General features: G+C 36.3%; 1 protein-coding gene across 2 annotated transcripts in view; it reads left to right on the top strand.

Annotated features, from left to right (window-relative positions):
- The window catches only part of SNX7 (sorting nexin 7), a 101,321-nt gene extending 98,139 nt beyond the window's left edge, over positions 1 to 3,182 (top strand). For both annotated transcript variants that reach the window (XM_028101862.2, XM_028101863.2), the window contains one exon: positions 2,818 to 3,182. In XM_028101862.2, coding sequence (XP_027957663.1) covers positions 2,818 to 2,904 — 87 coding nt within the window. In that variant the 3' untranslated portion in view covers positions 2,905 to 3,182. The remainder of the gene's footprint in view (positions 1 to 2,817) is intronic.
- Positions 3,183 to 24,299: the final 21,117 nt, after the last annotated feature.

Genomic DNA, 24,299 nt, shown 5'->3' with positions numbered 1-24,299 from the left:
ATCACATGCCCTCCTTAATGTCTATCACCCAGTTACCCCATCCCTCCAACCCCCTCCCCTCCAGCAACCCTCAGTTTGTTTCCTATGATTAAAGGTCTCTTGTGGTTTGTCTTCCTCTCTGGTTTTGTCTTGTTTTATTTTTTCCTCTCTTCCTGTATGATCCTCTATTTTCAACAAATGAATTTTGAAGTATCTCAGAATGTGCTTCAACAAATAAGTTTTGGGGACACAATTCTGCCTCATTTCAACTGAATCACCTCTTTAAAGGCCTTATATCCCCAACAGTAGGGTAATCATAGAGCTCAGATTGTTTTTATCATGTCTCTTAGGGATCACTGTTCTTTGTTGCCTGATGTTCAGGGTCTTGAAAACTGTCATTTCATATATTTTTTCTTATCTGTCTGTCTATCTATCTATCTATCTATCTATCTATCCATCTATCTATCTATCTATCCATCTATCTATCTATCTACCCACCATTTTGGCCAGCAACAGAAGTCCTAAGCCCAAGTTCTTAACCACTGTACCATACATTATTCCTCACATTGCCCTTCCACAGACATGTACAGAAATTTATGGGCTTACTTCTACTAAGAAACGTTTTTTAACTCATTCTAGTCTGATTTAGATCCCACTACTATTTATTTTCATCATATCCTGTAACTTCATAGACCCTGAAGTTGATTATATTTGCTTACTTATGTTTCTTTGCTAAATCATAAGTTCCATGAGGTCAAGGATTGTGCCCCAGACCCTGACATAGTGCCTGACATAATAAGAACTCAAAAATATTTTTTGAGTAAATGGATGTTTTATGTCAACCCCCGCCTCCCAAATTATGTATAGTTTGGACTGTTATAAAAGATGTAAGGTCTAAAAGTTGAAACAGATCAAATGTGAGGTATTTATCTTAATGCCCTTTCATGGGTATAAGTATTTAGATGTAAAGACATCTGCTTCTTCTCCTGAACCATGTCAGAGGAGGCCACGCTTGCCTGGTGGTCCCTGTCATAGCTCCTTGGCCTTCTCTCTTTTCCCTGCCCTCTCCTTCCTTACCCGTATCTTATTTTGTTATTTCTTCATCCCAATGAGATAGGTATTATTATTTTACACCCAAAGTAGAAAATCAGAGAGTTAGTAACCTACTAAAGAGTAAAGGTAGATCACAGAACTAATTCCTCACAGTGACTAAAATTATGCTTTGTGGGTTATACTTGGCTTCCAGTACTCTCTAAAGTTTTTAAATCTAAAATATTCCTTAAAGTCTTGATAAGCTTAATTATTCTTATGAGACCTGTATTATACCAAGCCTGACTTTCAAAATACATATATCACAAAGTAAATACTCAACATTTTACCCAGTAATTTACTCAGTTTTTTAAAATTTGGTAATTAAGTTTTCAACAGTATTTTCTACTGTTCTCATGCAAATATATAATTTTATAGCCTTATTATTCATTTCCTAGGCTCTTGAAACTATCTCAGAATCAAATCACTGCATATAACCTTTATAAAAACCTTATTTGGCAAAATGCTTCCCATATTCTGAATCTTCAGTTTGAAAAAAAACATTATTCAGTTTGTTTTATATATATATGTGTATATATATATGTATATATATATATGTATATATATATATGTATATATATATATATATATACATACATACACACACGCATACACCTACATAAGTCCATACATACTTATACTTTTTGGAACACAGCACATTTATAATTTGGGAGGTTTAAATTTTTGAGTTTGTACTGTCTTTGGGAAATTGCTGGTCTGTCACTTAGTACTTGTCGGACGTGGACATATTAAAGCTATAACAGGATTAGAGGATAAAGAAGTGACGTGAAAGTAGTTTAGGCAAGTAAACCGGTGTTAATCAGCCCAACTTTGCAGTATATTATATAAAAAACTACATATCTATGTATTTGTATATAGCAGTCCACATTTGGAAAAAAAATTATTCCTTTCCTAATTAATTTTAACTCGTGCTAAATATATGTTAGAGTAAGTATGTTTTAGAAGAATCCTAAATACGTGTAAACTATTAAAATTATGCTGTGGATAAACTTCATACAGATAACTGAGACTAGGCTAGTAGGCAGGTCAGTCCTAGGCAACATCACAAAGGTGGCCACATTCTTGTTGTCATGTCCCCACCACCTTCAGTCTCCTCTGATCCTTTTTCATTTCCTGTGGCACATCAATGACTAAGTTTCACCATCTAGTCCCACGAGACCGTCATAATATAATAATTGCTAATTTTTTGAGCACTTAATTTGTGTTAAGCATTCTGCATAGAGATTTATACAGGTTATGGAACTTTGATTTTTACAGTTGCCCTAGTGGTAAGTACTGTCATTAATCTAATTTATAGCTGGAGAAACTATAATAAAGATTCATCAGCTTGCCCAAACTCAAACTTGTAGTGGGATTCAAATCTGATGGATGCGTGCTTATATCCCCAGTCCTCTGTCTAGATGCTTAACGCCTACCTCCTTGGATGCAAATGGTCCATCTTTTCCTCCATAATTTAGTGGTTTCCTTTCCTGACAGTGGGGTAGTACTGTGTTATTTTAGCAAACTAATCCATGCTCATTTTTTTAACCTTTTATGTTTTCCTCTTATTTAGCAATAGTATCCATCATTAGGAATTAAAATATGTAGAAAACAGCAAGGATTTTGGCTTGCTGGTAGGAGAGAGGAGCAGGGCAGATTGCCCTAGGAACAAATACATAAGGATTTATTAATCCTTTCACTGCTGAAAGTTAACTACTGTTGATCTCGTGGTGTATTTCCATTATTCAGTGCCTTGCTACATGGGAATCCTTCCTTGCATCACAGACTGACCTCCACATGGAAGAAACCTCTGAAGATAAACCTGAATCCCATTGAGGACTTATGTGTGATCTTTGGGAGACAGCATCTATTAACCAAAGTTATTCTTTCTGGATGGGCTGTGTCCTTTATGAAGTGGATGAAAAATGTTTCACACTATCTGGAAAACCAACAGCTTGAAACTCAGGTATTCCAGATAATTGATATGAATTTATAATACATACATATATATATGTTATACATACATATATATATATGTATGTATTAGCTTAGTTTTTATTTTAAATTTGTGTGCCAATAAGTACATATAGAAATTTTTTGCCCAAATATTTGTTTGTGGAACATGTCATTTTAAATATATTACGAAGACTCAGTTTTAATAAAAAGTTTAATATGAAATGCCTGGCTGTGGTGTGTTCTTTTTGTACTAGTAGCTCAAGCCTCTGAAGCAGATTCTGATAAGAATTCAGCATGTTACCAAGCATACTATGTATTCACCTTTATTTCATCACAATTTTCTCTAAAATACTATTTACTTTGACATTAGGAACTTGAAGTAAATATATAAAAATTAATTTAGTATTATTAAACATTAATGATAACTGTTCACAAGTTGGTTTGGTAAGAGTAAATTGTTTTTCCCAATTGAAAAAAAATTACCAAGATAGATTTACATTATTCTTTGAGTTATTAGTTAGTAATCCTATGAAACCTAGTAATCAAGTAATACCATACAGAGTGATTTCATATTGATCTTTTTTTTTTTTAAGATTTTATTTGACAGAGACACAGCGAGAGAGGGAACACAAGCAGGGGGAGTGAGAGAGGGAGAAGCAGGCTTCCCGCGGAGTAGGGAGCCCGATGCGGGGCTCGATACCAGGACCCTGGGATCATGACCTGAGCCGAAGGCAGATGTTTAACGACTGAGCCACCCAGGCGCCCCCAGAGTGATTTCATATTTATCTTATGGCTATATTTAGAAACTGTATATGTTGGTTATTTAACATTTGCTAATTTTTTGAAATAGATATTTCTCAAGACTTTAAAGTTTGAGTATTTGGTCATGCATGTTACGTTACATACAGGACATTAAGTATCATTTGGGTATTAGCCTTAAATAAGTGTCACAAAAACAACTTAGACATTTGTTTTAGATACACAAAGCTAAACGTTTTTCATAAATATTGGTATGTATAATTTTTGAACCATCTGTGATAAAGAATCTGACTCCATTTTTTGATGTTAGACTGCTGGTAGCTTTTAAGCACACTTTCCCTTCTTCCCCTCCTGCCACATCTGGTCAAGCTGCTAAGAAAGCCCGAGTGCTCCCCTCCTTTGGCATTGACATGAAGTTCAAACCATATGACCCCGTCTCTGCATGTAGGAACCCACCCCCTGACCCACCATAAAAACCCCAAACCATTCTCCTTCTCTAGCTCTCTCAAATCATTTTCAGAACAGCCTGAGAGGCCTGCCCAACTCTCCCCAGAAAAGCTCATTATGTAAGTAATAAACCTTTTCATAGCTTCTCAGTGCATTTATGACATCACTACCCTTGACATCTAACACAAATTTTGGGTGAGAATTCTTCCTGTTTATTAGGATGGCCCCAACCATATTGTTTTGCAAGCTATTTTACTACTCCAAGCTGTGTTTTCCCTGTCTAGAGATAATGGAGATAATAATCTCTAACTCACAGGTTAAAATGATATAGTAAACTTAGAACATCTACCAGACAGTAGGAGGTGAGGGAATTAGGTGGGGTGGTCGAAAGGTACAAATTTCTAGTTATAACTTAAGCCCTGGCGATGTAGTGTATACAACATGATGACTGTATGTTAACAATATTGTATACTTGTAAGTTACTAAAGGAATAGATCTTAAAAGTTCTCATCACAAAGGAAAAAAAGTTGTAACTGTGCCTATGTGATGTTAACTAATCTTATTGTAATCATTCTGTAGTAAATACATATGTCAAATCATTGTTATACACCTTAAACTTAGAAATGTTAGATGTCAATTACATCTCAATAAAACTGGGGAAAGAAAGAATACCTACCAGAGAAATGGTAGCCAATAAGATCATTAATTATTTAAATGGGAATCACATAAAAATGCTTTATATTTAGATTCAGTACCTTTCTTCTTCCTCTTTAGTTTTGCATGTCTTTCCTCCCCCACTCTCTCCCTTTCTGTCCACATGACTGCCATCCCACATAAATACCATGCATATCCACACAGCTAACTCTTGTTAAGTAGTATGTATCCTTCCTTACATTTTCCCATACCCATAGTATTCGGTGCAGACTTACATACACACACACACACACACGCACACATACACATGCTCCCAAACACAGTTTTAAAATTTGTTTTATAAAAATGAGGTCCTATTATACATGCTATTTTGTCTCTCGTTTTGTCACTCAACAATATCGTGTGGAAATGTTCAAAGTAAAGAATAGCTCTAATACATTTCTTAAATGGGTCTACAATATACCATGGTGTGAATATGTAGTAATTTATGCAGATGTTTTCTTGTTTATAGTTATTTACTTTGCTTCTAGTTTTTCATCACCTCAGAAAGAAACCCTATACCGTCTGGCTATCACTTTCTAACCACCACCCCCTCCCATATCCCCAGGTCTAAGGAACCCCCAATCTGTTTTCTATCTCTATAAATTTGCCTATTCTCATTATTTCATATCAGTGGAATCCTATAATATGTGATCTTTAATGACTGGCTTATTTCACTTAACATGTCTTCAACAAATATTGTAGCATTTGTCAGTACTTTATTCTTTTTTTAAAATGGCCAAAAATATTCCATTGTATGGATATACCACATTTTGTTTATCCATTTTATTTGTTTATTCTTTGATTGATAGACATTTACGTTATTTTCAATTTTGACTATTATGAATAATGATGCTATAAAATTGGTGTATACATTTTTGTGAGAACATAGTTTCATTTTTCTTGGGCCTTTACATAGGAGTGGAATTGCTGGGTCATAGCACAACTGTATTTTAACGATGTAAGGAGTTGCCAGATTGTTTTCCAAAGTGGCTCCACCATTTTACATTTCCAACTAGCGGTGTATGAGGGTTCTGATTTCTCCACATCCTCATGAATGCTTGTTATTTTCTGTTTTTGTTTGTTTTTGTTGTATTATAGCCACCCTATTGGGTGAAATGATATATCATTGTACCTTTGATTTGTATTTCCTGTTGCATCTTTTCATGTGATTTTGGCTATTTATATATATTCTTTGCAGATATGCCTATGCAGATCTTTTGCCGATTTTTAAAGTGAGGTTGTCTTTTTATTATTGAGTTTAAGAGTTATTTATATATTCTAGATAAAAGTCCCTTATCAGATTATGGCTTGCAGATACTTCTTTTTACTTCTTGATAATGCACTTTGAAGCAAAGAAGTTTTTAATTTCGATGAAATTCATTGTTTCTGTTTTTTTTTTTCTTTTGTTGCTTATGCTTTGGTGTAATTTTTAAGAATCCATTCTCAAATCTGAGGTTATGCAGATTCACCCCTATGTTTTCTTCTAAGAGTTTTAACTTTTAGATTTATGTCTTTGATCCATTTTGAGTTAATTTTTGCATATGATGTGAGGGAAAGGCCCAATTTCATTCTTTTATATGAGGCTATCCAATTGTCCCAACACTATTTGCTGAAGAGGCTGTTTTACAATTTTCACACTGGGGATCAAGTCCATGGAATTCCTTATGTTGTCATCCTAGAGGTGGGACACCTGGTATAGCTTTTGAATTGGTTGTTGTGATGTGTGCTATGATGAATGTTATTAATATAGAAATATGACTACTGGATACTTCATTATAAAAAAGCTTCTTAACAACAACAAAATAACTCACTTGATTTTTACTTAAAAGAAGGATTTCCCCTGAAGTTTACATATACTTTTCATTCAACACATGCCTTCTTTCAATAACTGCTTCCCAAAACACAGATTTCCTGCTTTCAGTTAATTTTCTCTGAGTCATATAGCCTTTCAAAAAAGACAAAAGAAGGATTTTAAGTGGATGTGCCAGTAGCTGTTATATAGAATTAGTAATAGACTTAGTATGTTTTGAAAATAGTTTAAGTCCATCTTGTGATATTGCTTGTAGCCAGGTATTACTGTTCTTCCCACCCCACCCCCCGCCCCTGAGGATTCCACTTCCCCTACCCCTTTCATTCCAGTTACCTAGGGGGAAATTAAAAGTCTTTTTACCTCAACTGGCTCTTCAAAGTAGAAACATCAATGCTGAATCTGTCATTTTGACCTGAAATTCTAGGGAGAAAGAAACTTATTTCTTATGTTTACAGGAAATGAGGTTGTACTTGGATGAAAGTCATCATCATAGAGGATGACTCATGTGAGCTTTGGAATCAGTGGGCTCAGGATAAGATCTGACCTGGAGATATTACTTGTCTGGTCCACTGTTCGTTCTTTTCCTTCTCTTTTTGTATTACTGGCAGTTGATTGGATAGAAAACATATACGCTCCATTTTTAGAGAACTACAAACACACACAGAGACACATACTTTAAGTAGGAAATCATCACTGGACATGTGTATAATCCCAGGAAGATACAAATAAAAATCTGGGTTTGTTTCTTTTCTTTTCTTTTTTTTCCTCATGCCACGACTACCTTGAAGATAAGAGGCTCTGAAGTGAAGATAAGTACACTTATGCTATTGACCATCTATTTCATAATCAATTTCTTTATCTTCGCTTTAAACAGGTTTACAAGTTATTATATTTTTTTCAGAACTCACAGTTGAATCTATGCCTTGATCAAGTCCTATTATGGATTGATTTGTCTTTTATTGTGCTTTGGCTCTATTCCTCCGTTTGTATTTTTCTGTTATTGTTTCAGAATTTTTATCTTTTTGACAAAAGAACAAACCAAACTACTTTAGATCACAGGGAATTGATGCAGTTATGTAACCAAAAATGAAAAGGGTATATTTGGGTATAACTGGTCCTGAACAGGTTTATTTCTCTTTCTGTCTTTATTTCCTACTTCTCTTGAAAGGGTTGACTTCCTTTACTCCTATTGCTACCTTTACATGAGGCTCATTCTGTGGTTCTCAACTGGGGGATATTTAGCAGAATCTAATAATATAGTATGGTATAATATATAATATGTAATATCTAGAGATATTTTTAGATGCCACACTGTGGGAGAAGGGTACTACTGGCATCTAGTTGGTAGAAGTCGGGTGCTACTAAGCATCCTACAATGAACAAGACAGCCTCCACAACAAGAAGTTATCTGACTGAAAATGTCAAGACTGCTGAAGTTGAGAAATCCTGGGCTAGATTAATGTCTACCAGTAAGCTCCTGGATCACAAGTTCGCAACTATCTATGAAGAAGGAAAGAGCTCTTCCCTTCCAGTTTTAAATCATTTGAAAATTCCTAGGGAAGACCTGCCTTCGGATACAGCCAGTGCCTTCCTATCCCCCTCAACTCTGCCCCAGGCCAATCTTTGTGGCTAGAAACCAAAATACTGCAATCAACACAGCCTAGGTCAGGTTCTCACTTTTATACAAACTACATCAGGCAGGGAGGTTATGACCAAAGAAGATGGCAGCTTTAACTCAGACCACATGTTACATGTTCACTTGCCAAAAGAAAAGAGCTACTTTATGCAGAAGTAAGCAGAATATCAGGGAAGATAAAATAATACCTTAGGTCCACACTCTCATTTTAAAATGAAAATATGATTTTATTCATTTAGAATTTTTCAAGTTCTACACATTTATATATTTAACAATATTCTGTTCTTATGCCTAAAACTGTTCAATGAGAAAAAACTAAAGTAAAAATAGCTCTTCAAAGAGCATGAATTAGAGATTACAAGTGTAAATAAACCATTAGTCCAGCACATATAATTACATAGGAAGTCAATCATAATTTTATTGCCTAAGAAATACACAAGACTGTGAAATTAGAGTCATCAGTGCCTTAATCTGTATTGAAAATAAAACCTTTAGATTAGGTTTGATTGAGACCAGTGTATAAAATATATTCCTCTGCTGAAATAAGGCATTGAGACTCCATCAAAGTACACTGATGTAAAGAAGGTATTGAATGACAAAGCTGTGATTCTTTTACAAATATGTTCAAATACATGATCATCTTACATGAATGGAGTATTGAGGGACTGCTACACCCAGTTTCACTGATCAGTACGATATTCGCACTGTTTCATAAGGATTTGAAATGTTAGAGTAATGAAATTACTCTGTATGGAGATAACCAGGTCTTTAAACCAGCACCTAAAAAATGGCATCTAGGCACCTTTAATTTAAATGTAAGGGACGATGTCTATAACTGATCTTGTAATTAATCAATTTGTTCCTGGACTCCTCCACCATGTTATATTTTTACCCCCTTTAGCAGTGTACTGCTTTATTCTGCAACCTGTGACAGAGAATTGTTGATTGTCCATTTGAAAGGCAACTAATTTTTTCATTGTCTCAAATGGAACTTGCACAAATATACAGTATTTAAAAAACATTTTCACAGCTAAAGCAATAGTATTGTGCCCATTTATTTCCTTCTCTACAGATATTTTGCAAAGGACCGAATTTGCTGTTTTATTTTAATTTGCTTTTTTTTTTAAAGATAAGATTAAGCCCTATTTTCTTTCTCTTCTGAAAATAAAAGGAACAAATCGTGGATTTCTTACAACTGCAGAATGACTAGAGGCACCTGGTAGGTATAGTATGACTTTACAATTTTCTATCTGTAACACCATCATTCATCAGGTCCCTGAAGCTTAAGCTTTTGACATATTGCTTTATTTCTGTCATCTGGCAGATGTACTTCATTTAGACATCTAGAATCATGACATTTGATAACCAGATCTTAATAATATCTCAATCAACCTTTCTCATATGAGAAAAGAAAAGCTCAAAGGAGTATAATGACTCTGAGTTGCTTGCCCTCTGTATTTTGTAAAAATTAATAAAAGGAAACCTCATTTAAGATGAAGTCTGGGGACCAGAAGGGGTAGCTTTCATGCCCTACAACTCGTCCTCAACTGCAGACCCAACAGGAAGAGACTTACCTTGCAAGCAAATAGTGCTTTAGCTATGATGTTACTGTTTCAGCAGAAGGAAGAAAGGTTTCTCTGCTCAACCAGGCAACAGCCCAGCCAATGAGAGACTGCCATAACTCAGCCAATGAAAAGCCACTATCCTTTGAACTCCCAGTTTACTTCAAAAGCCTTTTTGTTTATAATAATAGCCTTCCCAACTTCCCCCTTTTCCTCTATAAAAGAGTGTTCCTCTCCTTTGTTCTCCAGACTGCTCTATGGTTTTGCAGTAGCTTGTTTGTCCCAGAGTGTAATTCTCTGCTATTCCTGAATAAATGTCATTTTTTTTCCTGGTAAAATACTGGCGGTTTTATTTTTAAGGTTAACAATTTCATCACTCCTTCCATACTCTCATTAACAGAAAATAAGTTCTTTGTCACATCATTCCTGGATTTTAGCAGTGTCCCCCCCCCCCCTTAATATTTTACTCCCTTGCAGGCTCTCTCCCCATAGTCTCCAAACCACAGTTTTCTGACTCATTTCATCCTGGCAGAGTTTTCTTTGGGTCACATTAAAATCAGAAAATTAAGGACAATGCACTGTAGTTTTCTACAGTTAAACCTAATTTAGTTTATGAATTGTTTAGAAACAGGGTCTTTGTTAAAGTCATAAATGTGCCTCTTATTTTATTAGGTACTGGTAATGCAATGCCCTTAACTTGGTAAAATAAAAGTTTATCTGTAATCCTTTATTTCTTTGTCAACTGAACTGGACCACAGGGTGCCCAGATAGTTGGTCAGATATTATTCTAGGTGTTTCCACGAAAGTGTTTTTGATGAGATTAACGCTTAAATCTATAGACTGAGTTAAGCAGATTGCCCTCCCTAAAGTAAGGTGGTCCTCATCCAATCAGTTGACTGCCTAGATAGAATAGCAAAACTAAGAGAAGAACTCCTGCTGCCTGGCTGTCTTCAAACTGGGATATTGGCTTTTTTCATGCCTTTGTATTCAAACTGAAACATTGAGTCTTCCTGGGTCTCCAGCTTGCCAACCTCAGATTGGGACTTGTCAGCTTCCATAATGTATGAGTCAGTTCTTTATAATAATACACTCTGTGTGTGTGTGTGTGTCTCTCTCTCTCTTTCTCTCCATACACACACATGCACACGTATTGGTTCTGTTTCTCTGGAGAACCCTGACTAATACACCATCACTTTGTCTTCACTTATTTTTTTAAAAATTCCACTAGTTGGTGAAATCCAAAAGCCCAGAATCTATGCTCTGCTCCATCCTACTTGATCAATCTGATTCTATTCCTTTAAGTCTATTGTTTCTGCCTTAAGCCCCTCAGGGTCTACGCTTGTGCACTCAGAGTTTTCTCTGCTGGCCGACTGTATAATCTCATTCTTGTGGCTGTCAGTGCCTCTACAGTCTAAATAAAGTTGAGAAGATGCTAAACAGTACAATAGAAGGAGACATTTTGATTGGTATTCCAATATATTGTCCCACTATATGATTAATTATATTAGAAGAAGAGATATGATCTTTTCGGGTATTCCAAACCTATCAGAAGCATAAATTAAGTGCAATTTTAAGAGATATTTAATAATAGTTACCAGTTATTAAGTCCCTTTTATTTGTCAGACAAGCTTGGTTACGATTTCCTTGCATTTTCTCATTCCTACCAATTCAGATCCAGAGGTACTATGATCTTTATTGTTCAGGGGCAGACTGGATCTTAGAAAAATTAATTTATCCATTTATGATCAAGTTAGGAAATAATGAAATGAGGATAACCCAGGTCTCCTCTCAATGTCCTTGTGTCCTGTACCACTGCTTCTCAAAATTTAATGTACATTAGGATCACCTGGGGATCTTGTCAACAGGCAGATTCTGATTCAGTGGGTCTGAATGGGGTCTGGGGTTCTGTATTTCGAACAAGCTTAGAGGGGATGTTGATGCTTCCAGCCCAAAGACTACATTTTTAATTGCCAAAGTTATATCATTACTGGAAAGGTGCACACTGTGAGAATGTATTACATGATGTATATAAAATCCTCTGAGGCTTAGAGTCACACTTTGGTCTGGCTCTATTACTTACAGTTCTGTGACCTTAGGAAAATTCATTTCCTTTACCTGTTCTATAGAAAGACTAATAATAATACCTAATTAATATCGCATTGCATAAAATAATGTATGTAAAGAAAGGTCAGTATATACTCAGGACACAGTTTAAGCATAAAAAATAAAAGGGCCATAGGAGGATATAATTGTTTTCCAGAGAGATCGATCTTACAGCATAGGCTTCTTCCTAAATGGGAAAATCAATTTCACTGCTACATAATCTAAAATAGAAACATGCAACTATTAGGCACTGACAAACCCACAAGTATTATACTAATCAAGACAACATTCCCAATTTCTAGCTTTTTGTTTTTTTAACCAGATGTAGGGTTATAGCAGTGTGATCCATGAGCAACCTAAATTCAGAGAGAAATAAAAGTTATCTGGAAACATTCTTTCTGGCAACCCAATTCTGACATCTAGCTTATAAATGTAGAAATAATGTTCTTGTGTGTCTAATAATGGCTTTAGATAAACTCTTAGATCGTTAGAGGTAGAATTAAATTCTGAGCATACTGTAAAAGAGAAAAAAAGGCATTTTAGCATTTAAAATTCTGAGCTTGCTAGTTAAGTATTCTAGGCCCCAATTTCCCATCTGTGGAAAGGGGGAATTAATCTGCCAAGATCTACATGGCTGGGAAGTACAAGAATAAATTATACACAGCTGACTTTGACTACTTTCTTAAAAAAAAAAAAAGTATTAAATTTTACATCAGCTCCCCCTGGTTACCCCCAAATACTTAAAACTTACAGTCCATCCATGAATTTAAGATATCCTGAGATAAGGCAAGCTAATGGTCATAGCTGCTAAAGTATATTATAGTAGAAAAGATTCAGAATGTGATACATAGGTGTGACTATATATAGATATATATACATATTTAGGTTCATATTTACGTACATGGTGTGTGTGTGTGTGTGTGTGTATGCTTGTGTGGTGTGTGAATTATAGAGTAATTAGTGGAAAGACATATGAATTAAAAATCACTGGAGCTGGAAGCCAACCACATGGATACTACTGCCAATCTTCCTCCCTTTCCTCATGTATTACTATTCCCCCAGGTTTGAAAGTGTATTTATGTTGATGTTCATAAGGTTTTTGAACAATGAGATCCTTTAAAATGGACAACTGTTTGTGTGTGCTTGCTGCCACGTTTGCATGTGTAATCCTTTAAGGCTATAATTGCATGTGTCGGAGAGGGAAAAATTGAACTTCCACAGTTCCTGTTTATATTTCTCTTATTGTAAAGTCATGGAGATTGAAGAGCTTGTTTGTATTTTTTTTCCCAAAACATGACAGTTAGGGTGATCTTTTGATAAGATCAGAAGAACAATGCTTTCTCATTTTAAGAGAAATCATCCCAGAACATGCAATTTAAATAGCTAATCAGAGCTGGTTAAATGAAGCATTTGATAATTATGCATAAAAGATTTTCTCTTCCTACTTGAAGTATTATGATTACTGATGTTAAAATTAAATTATTATTGCTTTTAAGTGGTTTATTTGAACAACCTGAGATTCTAAAATCTTTTGAAACACTTTGCATTCAAATATCACCATATATGCATCCATTTATGCAGTAATTCACTAATTCCATAAATATTCTGCTAATAGGTGCCAGACACCCTCACCTGTGCTGTCATAAGCAATAATGGTAAATAAAATAAACCTAACCTGCCCTCAGTAAGCTAAAAGTCTACTGAGGAGACAGGCACCATACATAAATAATGAATAAATCTCAATTAATGCATGCATCAGTCTCAGGATTGGCTGATGGGGAAGTTATAGAGGCTGGAGACAGATGTAGCTGGAGAAATGAACTCAGTAGCAGAAAATCCAGCAATTCGGACTTGATTCAGGCTGGTATCCACATCCAAATTGGTCCCATTCCACAGAGGAAGTATTAGAAGCTGGAGGCTTCATCAGAGGAATAACTGCATGCCAATTCCAGGAGAGCAGCCGAGGTATGAAAGACAGGATCCTCTCTATGCGGAAGAGAACTGGCCCATGTTGGACACTGGACAGGTTCCTATGTAAGCAGAGGAATGGAAAGCTAACACAAAGAAGTAGAATCTATTTGGATATCAGAAGTAAGATCTATTTGGCTATCAGAAGTAGGAAATTGACTCTACTAGTTTTAAGCAAGGAGGAATGTATCCTCACTTAACCAGGAGGTCCAGAAGGAGAAAGTGGTTTAGGATCAGCTTAATCAGGCCTCCCTACCTTTGTCTCTCTGTAGACTCTTGCCCTTGTCTTGTTGGCCTGTCGTCTGCCTGCTTTCCTCACAGCATGAAAATGACGGCTTTTGGTTCACATTCACCTACACAATATCCAGAGGAAGCTAGAAACTGTCTTCCAAAGGTTCTGTTTTTAAGAATAGGAAAACTCTTGGGGTGCCTGGGTGGCTCAGTCAGTAAAGTGTCTGACTCTTGATTTTGGCTCAGGTCATGATCTCAGGGTCCTAGGATCCAGCCCCGTGTCGGGCTCCCACTCAGCGGGGAGTCTGCTTCAGATTCTCTCTCTCCCTCTGCCTCTCCCCCCACTTGCTCTCTCTGCCTCTCTCTCAAATAATCTTTAAAAAAGAATAGGAAAATTCTTTTCCATAATAACCAATAAACTTTTCCTTGTGTCTCATTTCTCCAAACTGGAATTTATTCCCATCTTGAACCAATTCCAGGGATGATTTTGCTGTACAACATTTTGCCTAAGCCTGAATTCCTGAACCAATCTTACACAAGGGGAATGAGATTACTCTTTTTTATTTTTAACATTTTATTTATTTTGCTTGAGATAGAGAGGGCAAGAGAGAGAGCCCAGAGGGAGACAGAGAAGCAGACTCCCTGTCGAACAAGGAGCCCAACGTGGGGCTCAATCCCAGGACCCCGGGATCATGACCTGAGCCGAAGGCAGACGCCTAACTGACTAAGCCACCCACGTGCCCCCAAGGGAATGAGATTACTCTTATTCCATTTAGCCCACTCCTCGGTTTATTATCAAAATTTGTTTTGCTTTATTAGCACTGGAGCATTTGATTAGATCCTTCTCAATTTTTTTTTTGAAAGTGAAGAGTCAGATAGGATTTCATACCCTAGTATTAGAGAGTATCCGATAATGAGGCAGACTCTAAGACAAAATGAAAAATGTCAAAGATTCAGGTAGGATATACTTGCAAGAGATAAAGCGGGAGAGGAGCAGAGAAAGGAAAGGCTTCAGCCTGCTCTGCTGATCTGAACCTGAGAAAGGAGAGGTGGAAGGAAAGGAAACTGGGTCTCAGTTGGAAGGGCCTCAGATTGTAGCACAGCCCTGAGAAAGTCCTGGGGCCAGGAGGGAGCCCCAGAGCAAAGATGATTATAAAAGAGTCCTGCATTGGCAGAAATGGCCTGGCTCTAGTCCCTTTACCAGGCTCAGTCATTGGCTGTGAGCAGCCTGGGGAAAGCATGACCTCCCCGCGAACATCACGGTGAATCCCAGTATGTGGGGGCTGGAGGATACCTGCTGACCACACTTCTCATGGCAGGTTTTCTCTCTTTCTAGGTGACATACTTAGCTGCTGTCTGTGTATTTGTCATACAGTTTGCTTTTCAGCTTCTGGGAAGTATAGAAAGATTTCACCGAAACTTATTCAGTGACATTTACTACTTCCTTTATTCTTTCACATAGAGGCAGCTTGTTCTACAGAACAAAGGTTTGGGAAAATTTTAATATTGCTAATTTTAGTAAACCTTTGCCATTACAATAAGTTTTGATAAAGTGCTTTAATATTAGGCATTTTTTAGAAAGATTTATTTATTTATGTTAGGAAGAGAGAGAGGTGGTGGGGCAGAGGGTAAGGGAGAGGGAGAGAGAGAGAATCTCCAGCAGACTCCCCACTGAGTGTGGAGCCCTACAGGGGGCTTGATCTCACAACCCTGAGATCATGACCTGAGCCGAAATCAAGAGTCAGATGCTTAACAGACTGAGCCACCCAGGTGCCCCTAATCTTAGGTATTTTAAAGATATTTCTTGTCAATAGGTATTTTAAATATTTTTTTGTCAAAACTTTGGATTTATAGACTTAGATTATTCAATTTGTGGAAAATGCCTGGCATATAACCCAAAGTCTGTCTTTATTTTTCAATTCAAAGAAATGTGTAAGTTCATATTTTCATGACAATCATTTCCCTTCTGAATTTTGAGATAGTTACATGGAGAGATAAGTGATACATGGGAAGATGGGTGCATACATAAATAAATAGATCAGGCTTGCTGATACCTTTTCATTTGTATAAAATAAACCGTCACAACCCTCAGCATTTCTTATATGGACTCTTAGCTTTGCTCATGAAAGACATTCATTGCTCACTGGAGCAATGCATTCTTTTCGGATCTTCTGAGATGGATAATATGAAGTCATTAAACAAAAATTAAATAATCCTACCTTAGCCCAAATTCCCAGCATTGATAAGAATACAGAATTTTATATTACACACACACACACACACACACACACACACGTATAAATTGTCTGTTTAGTGACCAGTGTCTTTTACCCCTGGGCAATTAGGCATAGTAAAATTCAAGTTGTGTAAGAGAAGGACCTCTCTTTTGTAAAGTGGAAGAAAGTCTACTGGAAAAGGGAAGATAAGAAAGAAAATAAGGCATGACTTAGAAAACAGAGACATTCTCACATAGTTTTAGAGAGGACTATATTTAGGAGTTAAGTATCTAGAAATTGGTTACTAAAAAGATTACCCATGCCAGATTAGCTCTTGAAAATTTTTCTTCTGCAGCCCCAGGCTATGAAGATGGCTGGTCTGTATGATCATTCATGCTTTTCTCCCTGCCCACTCTAAATTCCAATCACATGAACTTGCCTGGCATTCTCTAAGCTAAGCACTTAGTACATGTTCATGCCTCTGTAATTTTGCTCATTTTTTTTTATATACTGATAAATTCTTCCCTCCTGCCTTTCAAACTTCTACTCATCCTTTAAGACTGACCTTAATATTACCCAAAATTTGATTAATCTTTTATCTCCAAGTCAGTCTTCCCTTTTTCCTTCCATGGCAGTTGATAGCTAGGTTTATTTATTTAATTGGTTTTTTAAAAATCTTTATTGAGGTATAATTGACAAAATTGTAAGATACTTGAAGTGCACAATGTGATGACTTGATATATGCATACATTGTGAAAGATTCCCTTCCTTGAGTTAATTAACACATCCATCACCCTACATAGTTACTCCTTCATCTTTTGGTGAGAAAGTGTAAGTTCTCTCTTAGCAAATTTCAAGTATGCAATACAATGTTATCAACCAGCCGTCATGTTTACATTATATCCTCAGAACTTATTCACCTTAGAACTGAAAGTTTGTACCTTTTTACCAACCTCTCCCTATTTCCCCCACCTCCCACCCCTGGCAACTTTTCTACTATTTCTATAAGTTTGGTTTTGTTGTTGATGTTGTTGTTTTTAAGATTCCACATATAAGTGATACCATGCAGTAGTTTTCTTTCTCTGTCAGGTTCATTCATTTTGTCACAAATGGCAGGATATTCTTCTTTTGTAAGGCTGAATAATATTCCATTACATACCTATCTATCTATCTATCTATCTATCTATCTATCTATCTATCTATCTATCTATCCATCCATCCATCTTTGCTCACTTTGTACATTGTTGTCTTATAGGGAAACTTAGTCTCAGCACATGGGCCAGCTTGAGCTACTAAGTCCCTGGGAGTTTTTAAGATTTTCCTTATAATAAAGAAATTCTCAAAAATATTCTCACATATTTACATAACTCAAGAAATAAATGCCAATACTCGTTTTTCTCCTTGAACTTACAGCAACGATTTCTCTCTAAGGCCTGGTACTACCTAGATATTAATTTGCTTGACAATTTAAGGGACTGATCAACACATTTATCACCAATTATTAGGTATTGATTACCTAGTGGGCTGAATATGATCAAAACCTCAGGAGTCCTCACCATCTAGGTATGCAGATAAGAGAACCAAATCTCTCTTAATTAATGGTTAAGAGTGAGGACCCTGAGGTTAAGACATGGATTTGAATCAATCATTTATTGTCTGTGTGACCTTGGGCATATCTACTAACTTTTTCTGAGTGTCAGTATTTTGTTTTTGTTTGTTTATATAATGTTTCATTCAGTAATAAACAAGTATCTTTTGAATATCTATTTGTGAAGTTAATGGTGAAAAAGATAAACATCATCTCTGCTCACAAACATTCCACCAGACCACACATCTATACAAAGTATGAACACAGGAATGTTTTTTTTGTTGTTGTTTTGTTTTTTTAAAAGATTTTATTTATTTATTTGACAGAGAGAGAGAGACACAGCCAGAGAGGGAACACAAGCAGGGGGAGTGGGAGAGGGAGAAGCAGGCTTCCCACGGAGCAGGGAGCCCGATGCGGGGCTCGATCCCAGGACCCTGAGATCATGACCTGAGCTGAAGGCAGACGCTTAATGACTGAGCCACCCAGGCGCCCCTGAACACAGGAATGTTAACACTAAACTACCCACCTGGAGGAAAACTTAGGTGTAAGATCATTGAAATCTGAGAAATTTAAGTAAAAGTGTTATATTTGATTTTGCATACTTGATTTATGTTTACATTATATTAGGAAAGATTTGCTGTAATATTTAGCAGCTTGCTCCCCCCCATGTATGCCATGTAACTTTCGGGGTCCTCCGTTTAGGATAATGTAAATATCTTGCCCTTGATGGGGACTAACTGTACAGTCATGAAAATACCATTAACAATCAGAAAAAGAAACTTTATCACAGATTTGGCAAAGTTAATTTATTCCTTTTAGCTTTCAGAAATCTTTCATAAAAGTAGATAACAAAGAATCTAATGTATAATCTTGTTGTGAGTGGGTGGTTATACATTGAGATATCTGACACCCAGTTGTTAGAAGATCAGAAAAATGCAAAGCCCAACTGAAAGGCTAATTGTGTTTGGTGTCACCTGTGGCAGAGCTGTAAAAGAGGCACACTGTGTGGGAAGAACACTCTTTCTGAAGGCTGAGAGCCATTCATTTTGCAGCATGTCCAAACAAAAAGTATAGAGAAGAATAAATTCGTTCCACTTTCCTTACCTTCATTCATTAACTTAATAATTCATCAAAAGATCTTTTAAAATAAATAAGAGGAAAATAATTTATTTATATACTATTTCAACATACCTTTCTCTGGTTCTAGTACAAAGAAAGAGCAAAGAGACGCTTGACATTAAATTGATTCAGTGATTCTCAAACTTTCCTCTTACTACCTCATTTTCCCGGACTGAACTGCTACATTGAGCTTTCAGGAGCCGTTATCAACTGGGCACATGGATCCCAGTCCTTTAAATTCAGCTCGCCTGAAAGGAAAAAAAAAAAAAAAGGAGGGTGTAAAGGGGGATGTGGAAAAAGCTATCTCACCAATTCCAAATACTCATGGGTGACTGCCCTCATCGGCACACTGACTTTGAAGCTCCATCGTTGCTGTATTTCTAAGCCTTACAGAAACCTGTGGCCACAGATGAATCTGAAAGAGAACTTGGGTAACGATTTGGTATTGATTCTGAGATGATGTGTTTATAATACTTTATATTTGATACGTAAAAACATGGTTGCCTCATAAATTTGTAAGCTATAAAAATTCATTTTTTCCCCATTGTGAATCATGAGTAAAACCAAGGGCCACCAGATCACAGGGATCTTCCAGGAAAAGAAACAAAGGGGATGAAAAATCCTTTTTGATTATATAGTAACAGTGAATATTTTTTGATAGAATCTGTGTCCAACACTTTACATGTGATTAGCCTTTACTTGATATTATGAGCCCAAAGTAATTATTACATTTTTACAGATAAGAAAGTAAGGCTTGGGGAAGTCAAAAAGCTTGCACAACCTCACATGACAATTAGTGGGATTCACACCAGAGGTCTGTGCTCTTTCTTAACTACTACCCTAAACTGTCTTCCCTATTTGAGAACTCCAGGCTTTTGATTCTTTTTCTAAAGATTTTATTGACTTATTTATTTGAGAGAGAGAGAGAGAGGGAGAGGAGGAGGAACAGAGGGAGAGGGACAAGCAGACTCCATGCTGAATATGGAGCCCAACTCAGGGCTCGATCCCACATCCCTGAGATCACTACCTGAGCCGGAATCAAGAGTCTGATGCTCAACTGACTGAAACACCCAGGCTCCCCACTTATTTTTAATAAGCACAAACCACTTTGCATTTCCCTGAATCATTAGATCTATGGGGTGAGAGCAGTGGAGTTCTCCCAGCAAAGTCCCTTGCAAAAAGGAGAGAGTATCAATCCCACTCCATAGAGGGAGGAAGAGCCGCTGCTGCTGGCCACAGCAAATGTGTCTCACCTTTAGAAACTCTGCTGTGTGTCAGAGAGGAGGAAATATCAGTGTCGACAGATTTAGTGATCTACCAGTCCAGACTTTGAGAACTAACAGTTGACATGCGTGGATGGGCCTTTATCCTATCTCTGTGTGAAGTCACTTCACTTCCTAGAATATCCGCAAATTTAAGGAACGTATTAGCTGGCTGTTAACGTATTTTCTGCCTCTAAAAGGATGTGAGTCTATGAGACATTGCATTCAGATTGTAGATCACCTTTACCTTTACCCCAATTCCCATTTTAGACCATGTGATTTCCCTTCTAATCCTCAGTTCAGCCTGTATTGTTTCTTTCTTTGTGAAAACATGCAGACTCAGGAGAGAACTAGAATAGTGAATATGCAAGTGTCAACGCCTCTTTCAAGTACAAGACTTCAGAGAAACTGTGATGTTCTTCCAAGTTAATCTTTGTTGAAGTCTCTTCATCCACAAAATAAAATTCTAAGCAGAAACCTCAAAAACCTTGCTGTTAGGAAGAAGTTTTAAGCAAGGCCTATTGTCACTGTAATGCTTACTGACATTTTAATGACAAGAAATGCCATGATATACTTTGTAAATCCAGCATAAATATACTAATCTATTTCTTGAGTATCACTTGAGGTTTCTGTGTCAGTTTTTCAGTGGTCATTGGGTAAACATTAAGCCAGTTTCTTATTAGTGTATATTTAACTTAGTTTATATGAGTGTTCTATCAGGCGAACAGGGGGTTATTCTAAGTCTTTGTACTTTTGTGCAAACAACGCATGCCACAGACTATTTGTGATCACTACTAATACTCCTCAAATAACAAAGACACCTTGCATCTAAGGAGCTTCAAAGTCCTTTGATAAAAACATTGCAAAAAAAGAGAAATAATTAAAATATTATTGAATTCTCCAGAACCCGCAGCACCGAACATAACACTGCTATTCCCAGATTGTCTTATGGCTCCATATACAACCAACTCAGCCATTTTTGATTGACATGGTGAGTCATTTCAGTGAAACAACCCGTCAGTTTCATCTTATGCCACGGTCCAACCAATTTAACTGAATTGCCAGGGAGTTTGAGACAACCAAGCAATCAACTCAAGCAAAGCAATTAAAGTGATTTTACCTGTAGGCAGAGTCTAAGTGATTGATATAAAGTTCCATAAGTTGGTATGTTTTATCCACACAAAAATTATGTTTTCCTTATAAAATATTCCCATTGCTCTACTATGTTTTTACCTGTATATTCTTCTAAAATTAAGTTTACATGGAAACATCCTGAATTTTTAAAAAAGAAATGTAAAATGAATAATTTCTAGATTTATCTCTATAATCTTTTGAGAAGAGCGTTAAGTTGGCAGTGAAAAATAAAATTAACACATAGCACTTTAAGAACTGTAGCTAATCAAGAATAGAATGAAAAATATTAATTTTAAAAAGCAATTTTTAAAAAGATAAAGTACAAGACATTTACTGAAAGCTATGCCCATTCAAGGACAATAACAATTCTGGTGAAAGCCATCTTTTTTTTCTTTTTGTATGAATTATCTCACAGAGAAATATTTGAGTTTCCATGATTGTATGGACATTATTATTCCTTATTCACTAGTCAGAACGCTGAGCCTTGCAGCTTGTCATTTAAGATCCGAATGAATACACTTAGGTATGTCCACTTCCAACTGAGGTGGAGTAACTGAGAACAGAATTTCCACTGAAGCTGAAAAAAGAAACAAATGGACAAAACATATGGAGTAAGACTTATCGAGACACTAGCATCAGGGAACATAAGACAGTGATCCTGAAAGGTGGGGGAAAATGATGTGCACCCTATGATTTCCCGAGCTTACTGCCTTGAGAGAGTTTCCAGGTCATAGAATATGGAGGCAGAACCCAGCCAGAGTCTGACCAACGCCCTGAGTTGAAGAGACAGAGCCGAGGATTTGAGGACAAAAAGATGCTAGAGTTTGCCTCTGCAAGGTACTAGAGAGGAGAGAGTTGCACAGAATGGTTACTCCAGAGATCGAAGCAGGACTCTTCATGGCTTTAGCATGGTGTCGATGAGTGCATGGTGTGAGGAAACTACCCGAGGCCAGGGAAAGAACCACCTGAATGACGTCAAGGTGACAGTGCCTGGCAGTGACACGGACCTGAAAATAGCCCCTTCCCCATGATTCACAGGGCATCAGGTGGAGCTCGCTGAAGTGTCTTTATCAATAATAGGAAATAAGTAGTTTTAAACACTTTTCTAGTCTTGCCTAACAAATCTTAAAAGCCAGTTCAAACAGTATCCAAGTAAGTTAACTGTGACTCAGAACAAAGCTCAAGAACATATATGATGATACAAAAGTATCCAGCATCTCACAAACCAAATTTCATAATGCCTGGTATTCAATAAAAAATAATCAGTAATTCTGCCAACTAGGCAAGATAGTAGAAAAATATGACTCATGATGAAGGGGAAAAAAATCAATCAATTGAAAGCCAGGTTCGAAACTGATGTTAGAATTAGCAAATACAAATATTAAAAGAGTCATCATAACTCTATATGTTCAAACACTAAGTATAGACGTGGAAGATACAAAAAAGACAAAAACTGCATTTCTGCAAATGCAAACTAAAATGTTTGAAATGAATAATACACTGGATGAGATTAATGACAAATGCAACATTGTGGATATAAAATTAGTAAGCATGAAGATTTGGGAATAGAAACTATGAAGATGAAACACAGAGGCGAAGGACAATTTTTAAAAAAATGAACAGAGAATCTATGAGATATGAAACAACAAAATCCGGAACTTGAAAAGTGGCGAATATACTTGTAGTCCAAAGGAAGGGGACACGGACAGAAAAAAAAATATTCGATGAAAGAAAGGCTGAAAGATTCTTAAATTCAATGAAATCTATGAATCCACAGATCCAAGAATCTCAATGAATCCCAAGTCCCAGAAATAAGAAGTCAATTGCAAGTCACATCTTGATCCAATTGTTAAAAACTAGTAATAAAGGGAAAATCCTTAAAAACATATATATAATAAACTTATATCCAGAATATATAAAAACCTCCCCAAACTCAATATAAACAACTCATTTTTTTAAAAATGAGCCAAAAATTTGAATAGACCAAAAAAGATATACTACTGTGTCAAATAAGCCAAAGAAACCATACACCACACCATCCACCATTAAAGAAATGCAAATTAAAACTACAATGAAATATCACCACACTTCCACTAGAATGGCTAAATTAAAAGGTGTGAACATCTCAAGTGTTGACAGGGATGTGAAGGAACTGTATCTCTCATTTATTGCCGAATTAAAAAAAAAGAATATTAAAAAAATATAATATAGCCACTTTGGAAAAAGTTTGGCAGTTTCTTAAAAAGTTGCACACAACTCTGTGATCCAGCCATTCTGCAACAAGATATTTACTGAAGAGAGTTGAAAGTCTATTTCCAAAAATACTTGTACAGGGCTGTTCAAAGAAACTTTAAGGTTAATTGCCAAAATCCGAACAAATCAAATGCCCATAAACAGGTGAATGGATCAGCAAACAGTTATATTTTATACATGTATATAATATAATTAGTCTATGCAAAATTTATATAATAGCATACTCTTTACCAATAAAAATGAACTACCAATATATTCTACAGTATGAATTAATCTAATAATTTTGCGGAATGAATAAAGCACATAAAAATAGAGTACTCAATATAATTCTATCAAATTCTAGGCTATACAAACCAATTCCTAGTGACAGATTAATCTATATTCTGTAGTGATGAACTAATTCAAGTAGAGAGTATGTGGGCGGAATCAGGAGAGGCCAGAGAGAGGATTTATAAAAAGGTACGAGGAAACCTTTCTGAGTGATGAAAATG

Source organism: Eumetopias jubatus, unplaced genomic scaffold, assembly GCF_037043125.1.
Source record: "Eumetopias jubatus isolate StellerSeaLion01/CBP00866 unplaced genomic scaffold, mEumJub1_p1.0 scaffold_4, whole genome shotgun sequence".
In the NCBI taxonomy this organism is placed as follows: Eukaryota; Metazoa; Chordata; class Mammalia; order Carnivora; family Otariidae; genus Eumetopias; species Eumetopias jubatus.
The sequence above is the reverse complement of the archived record's forward strand: the minus strand, read 5'-3'. Positions and strand labels throughout refer to the sequence as shown.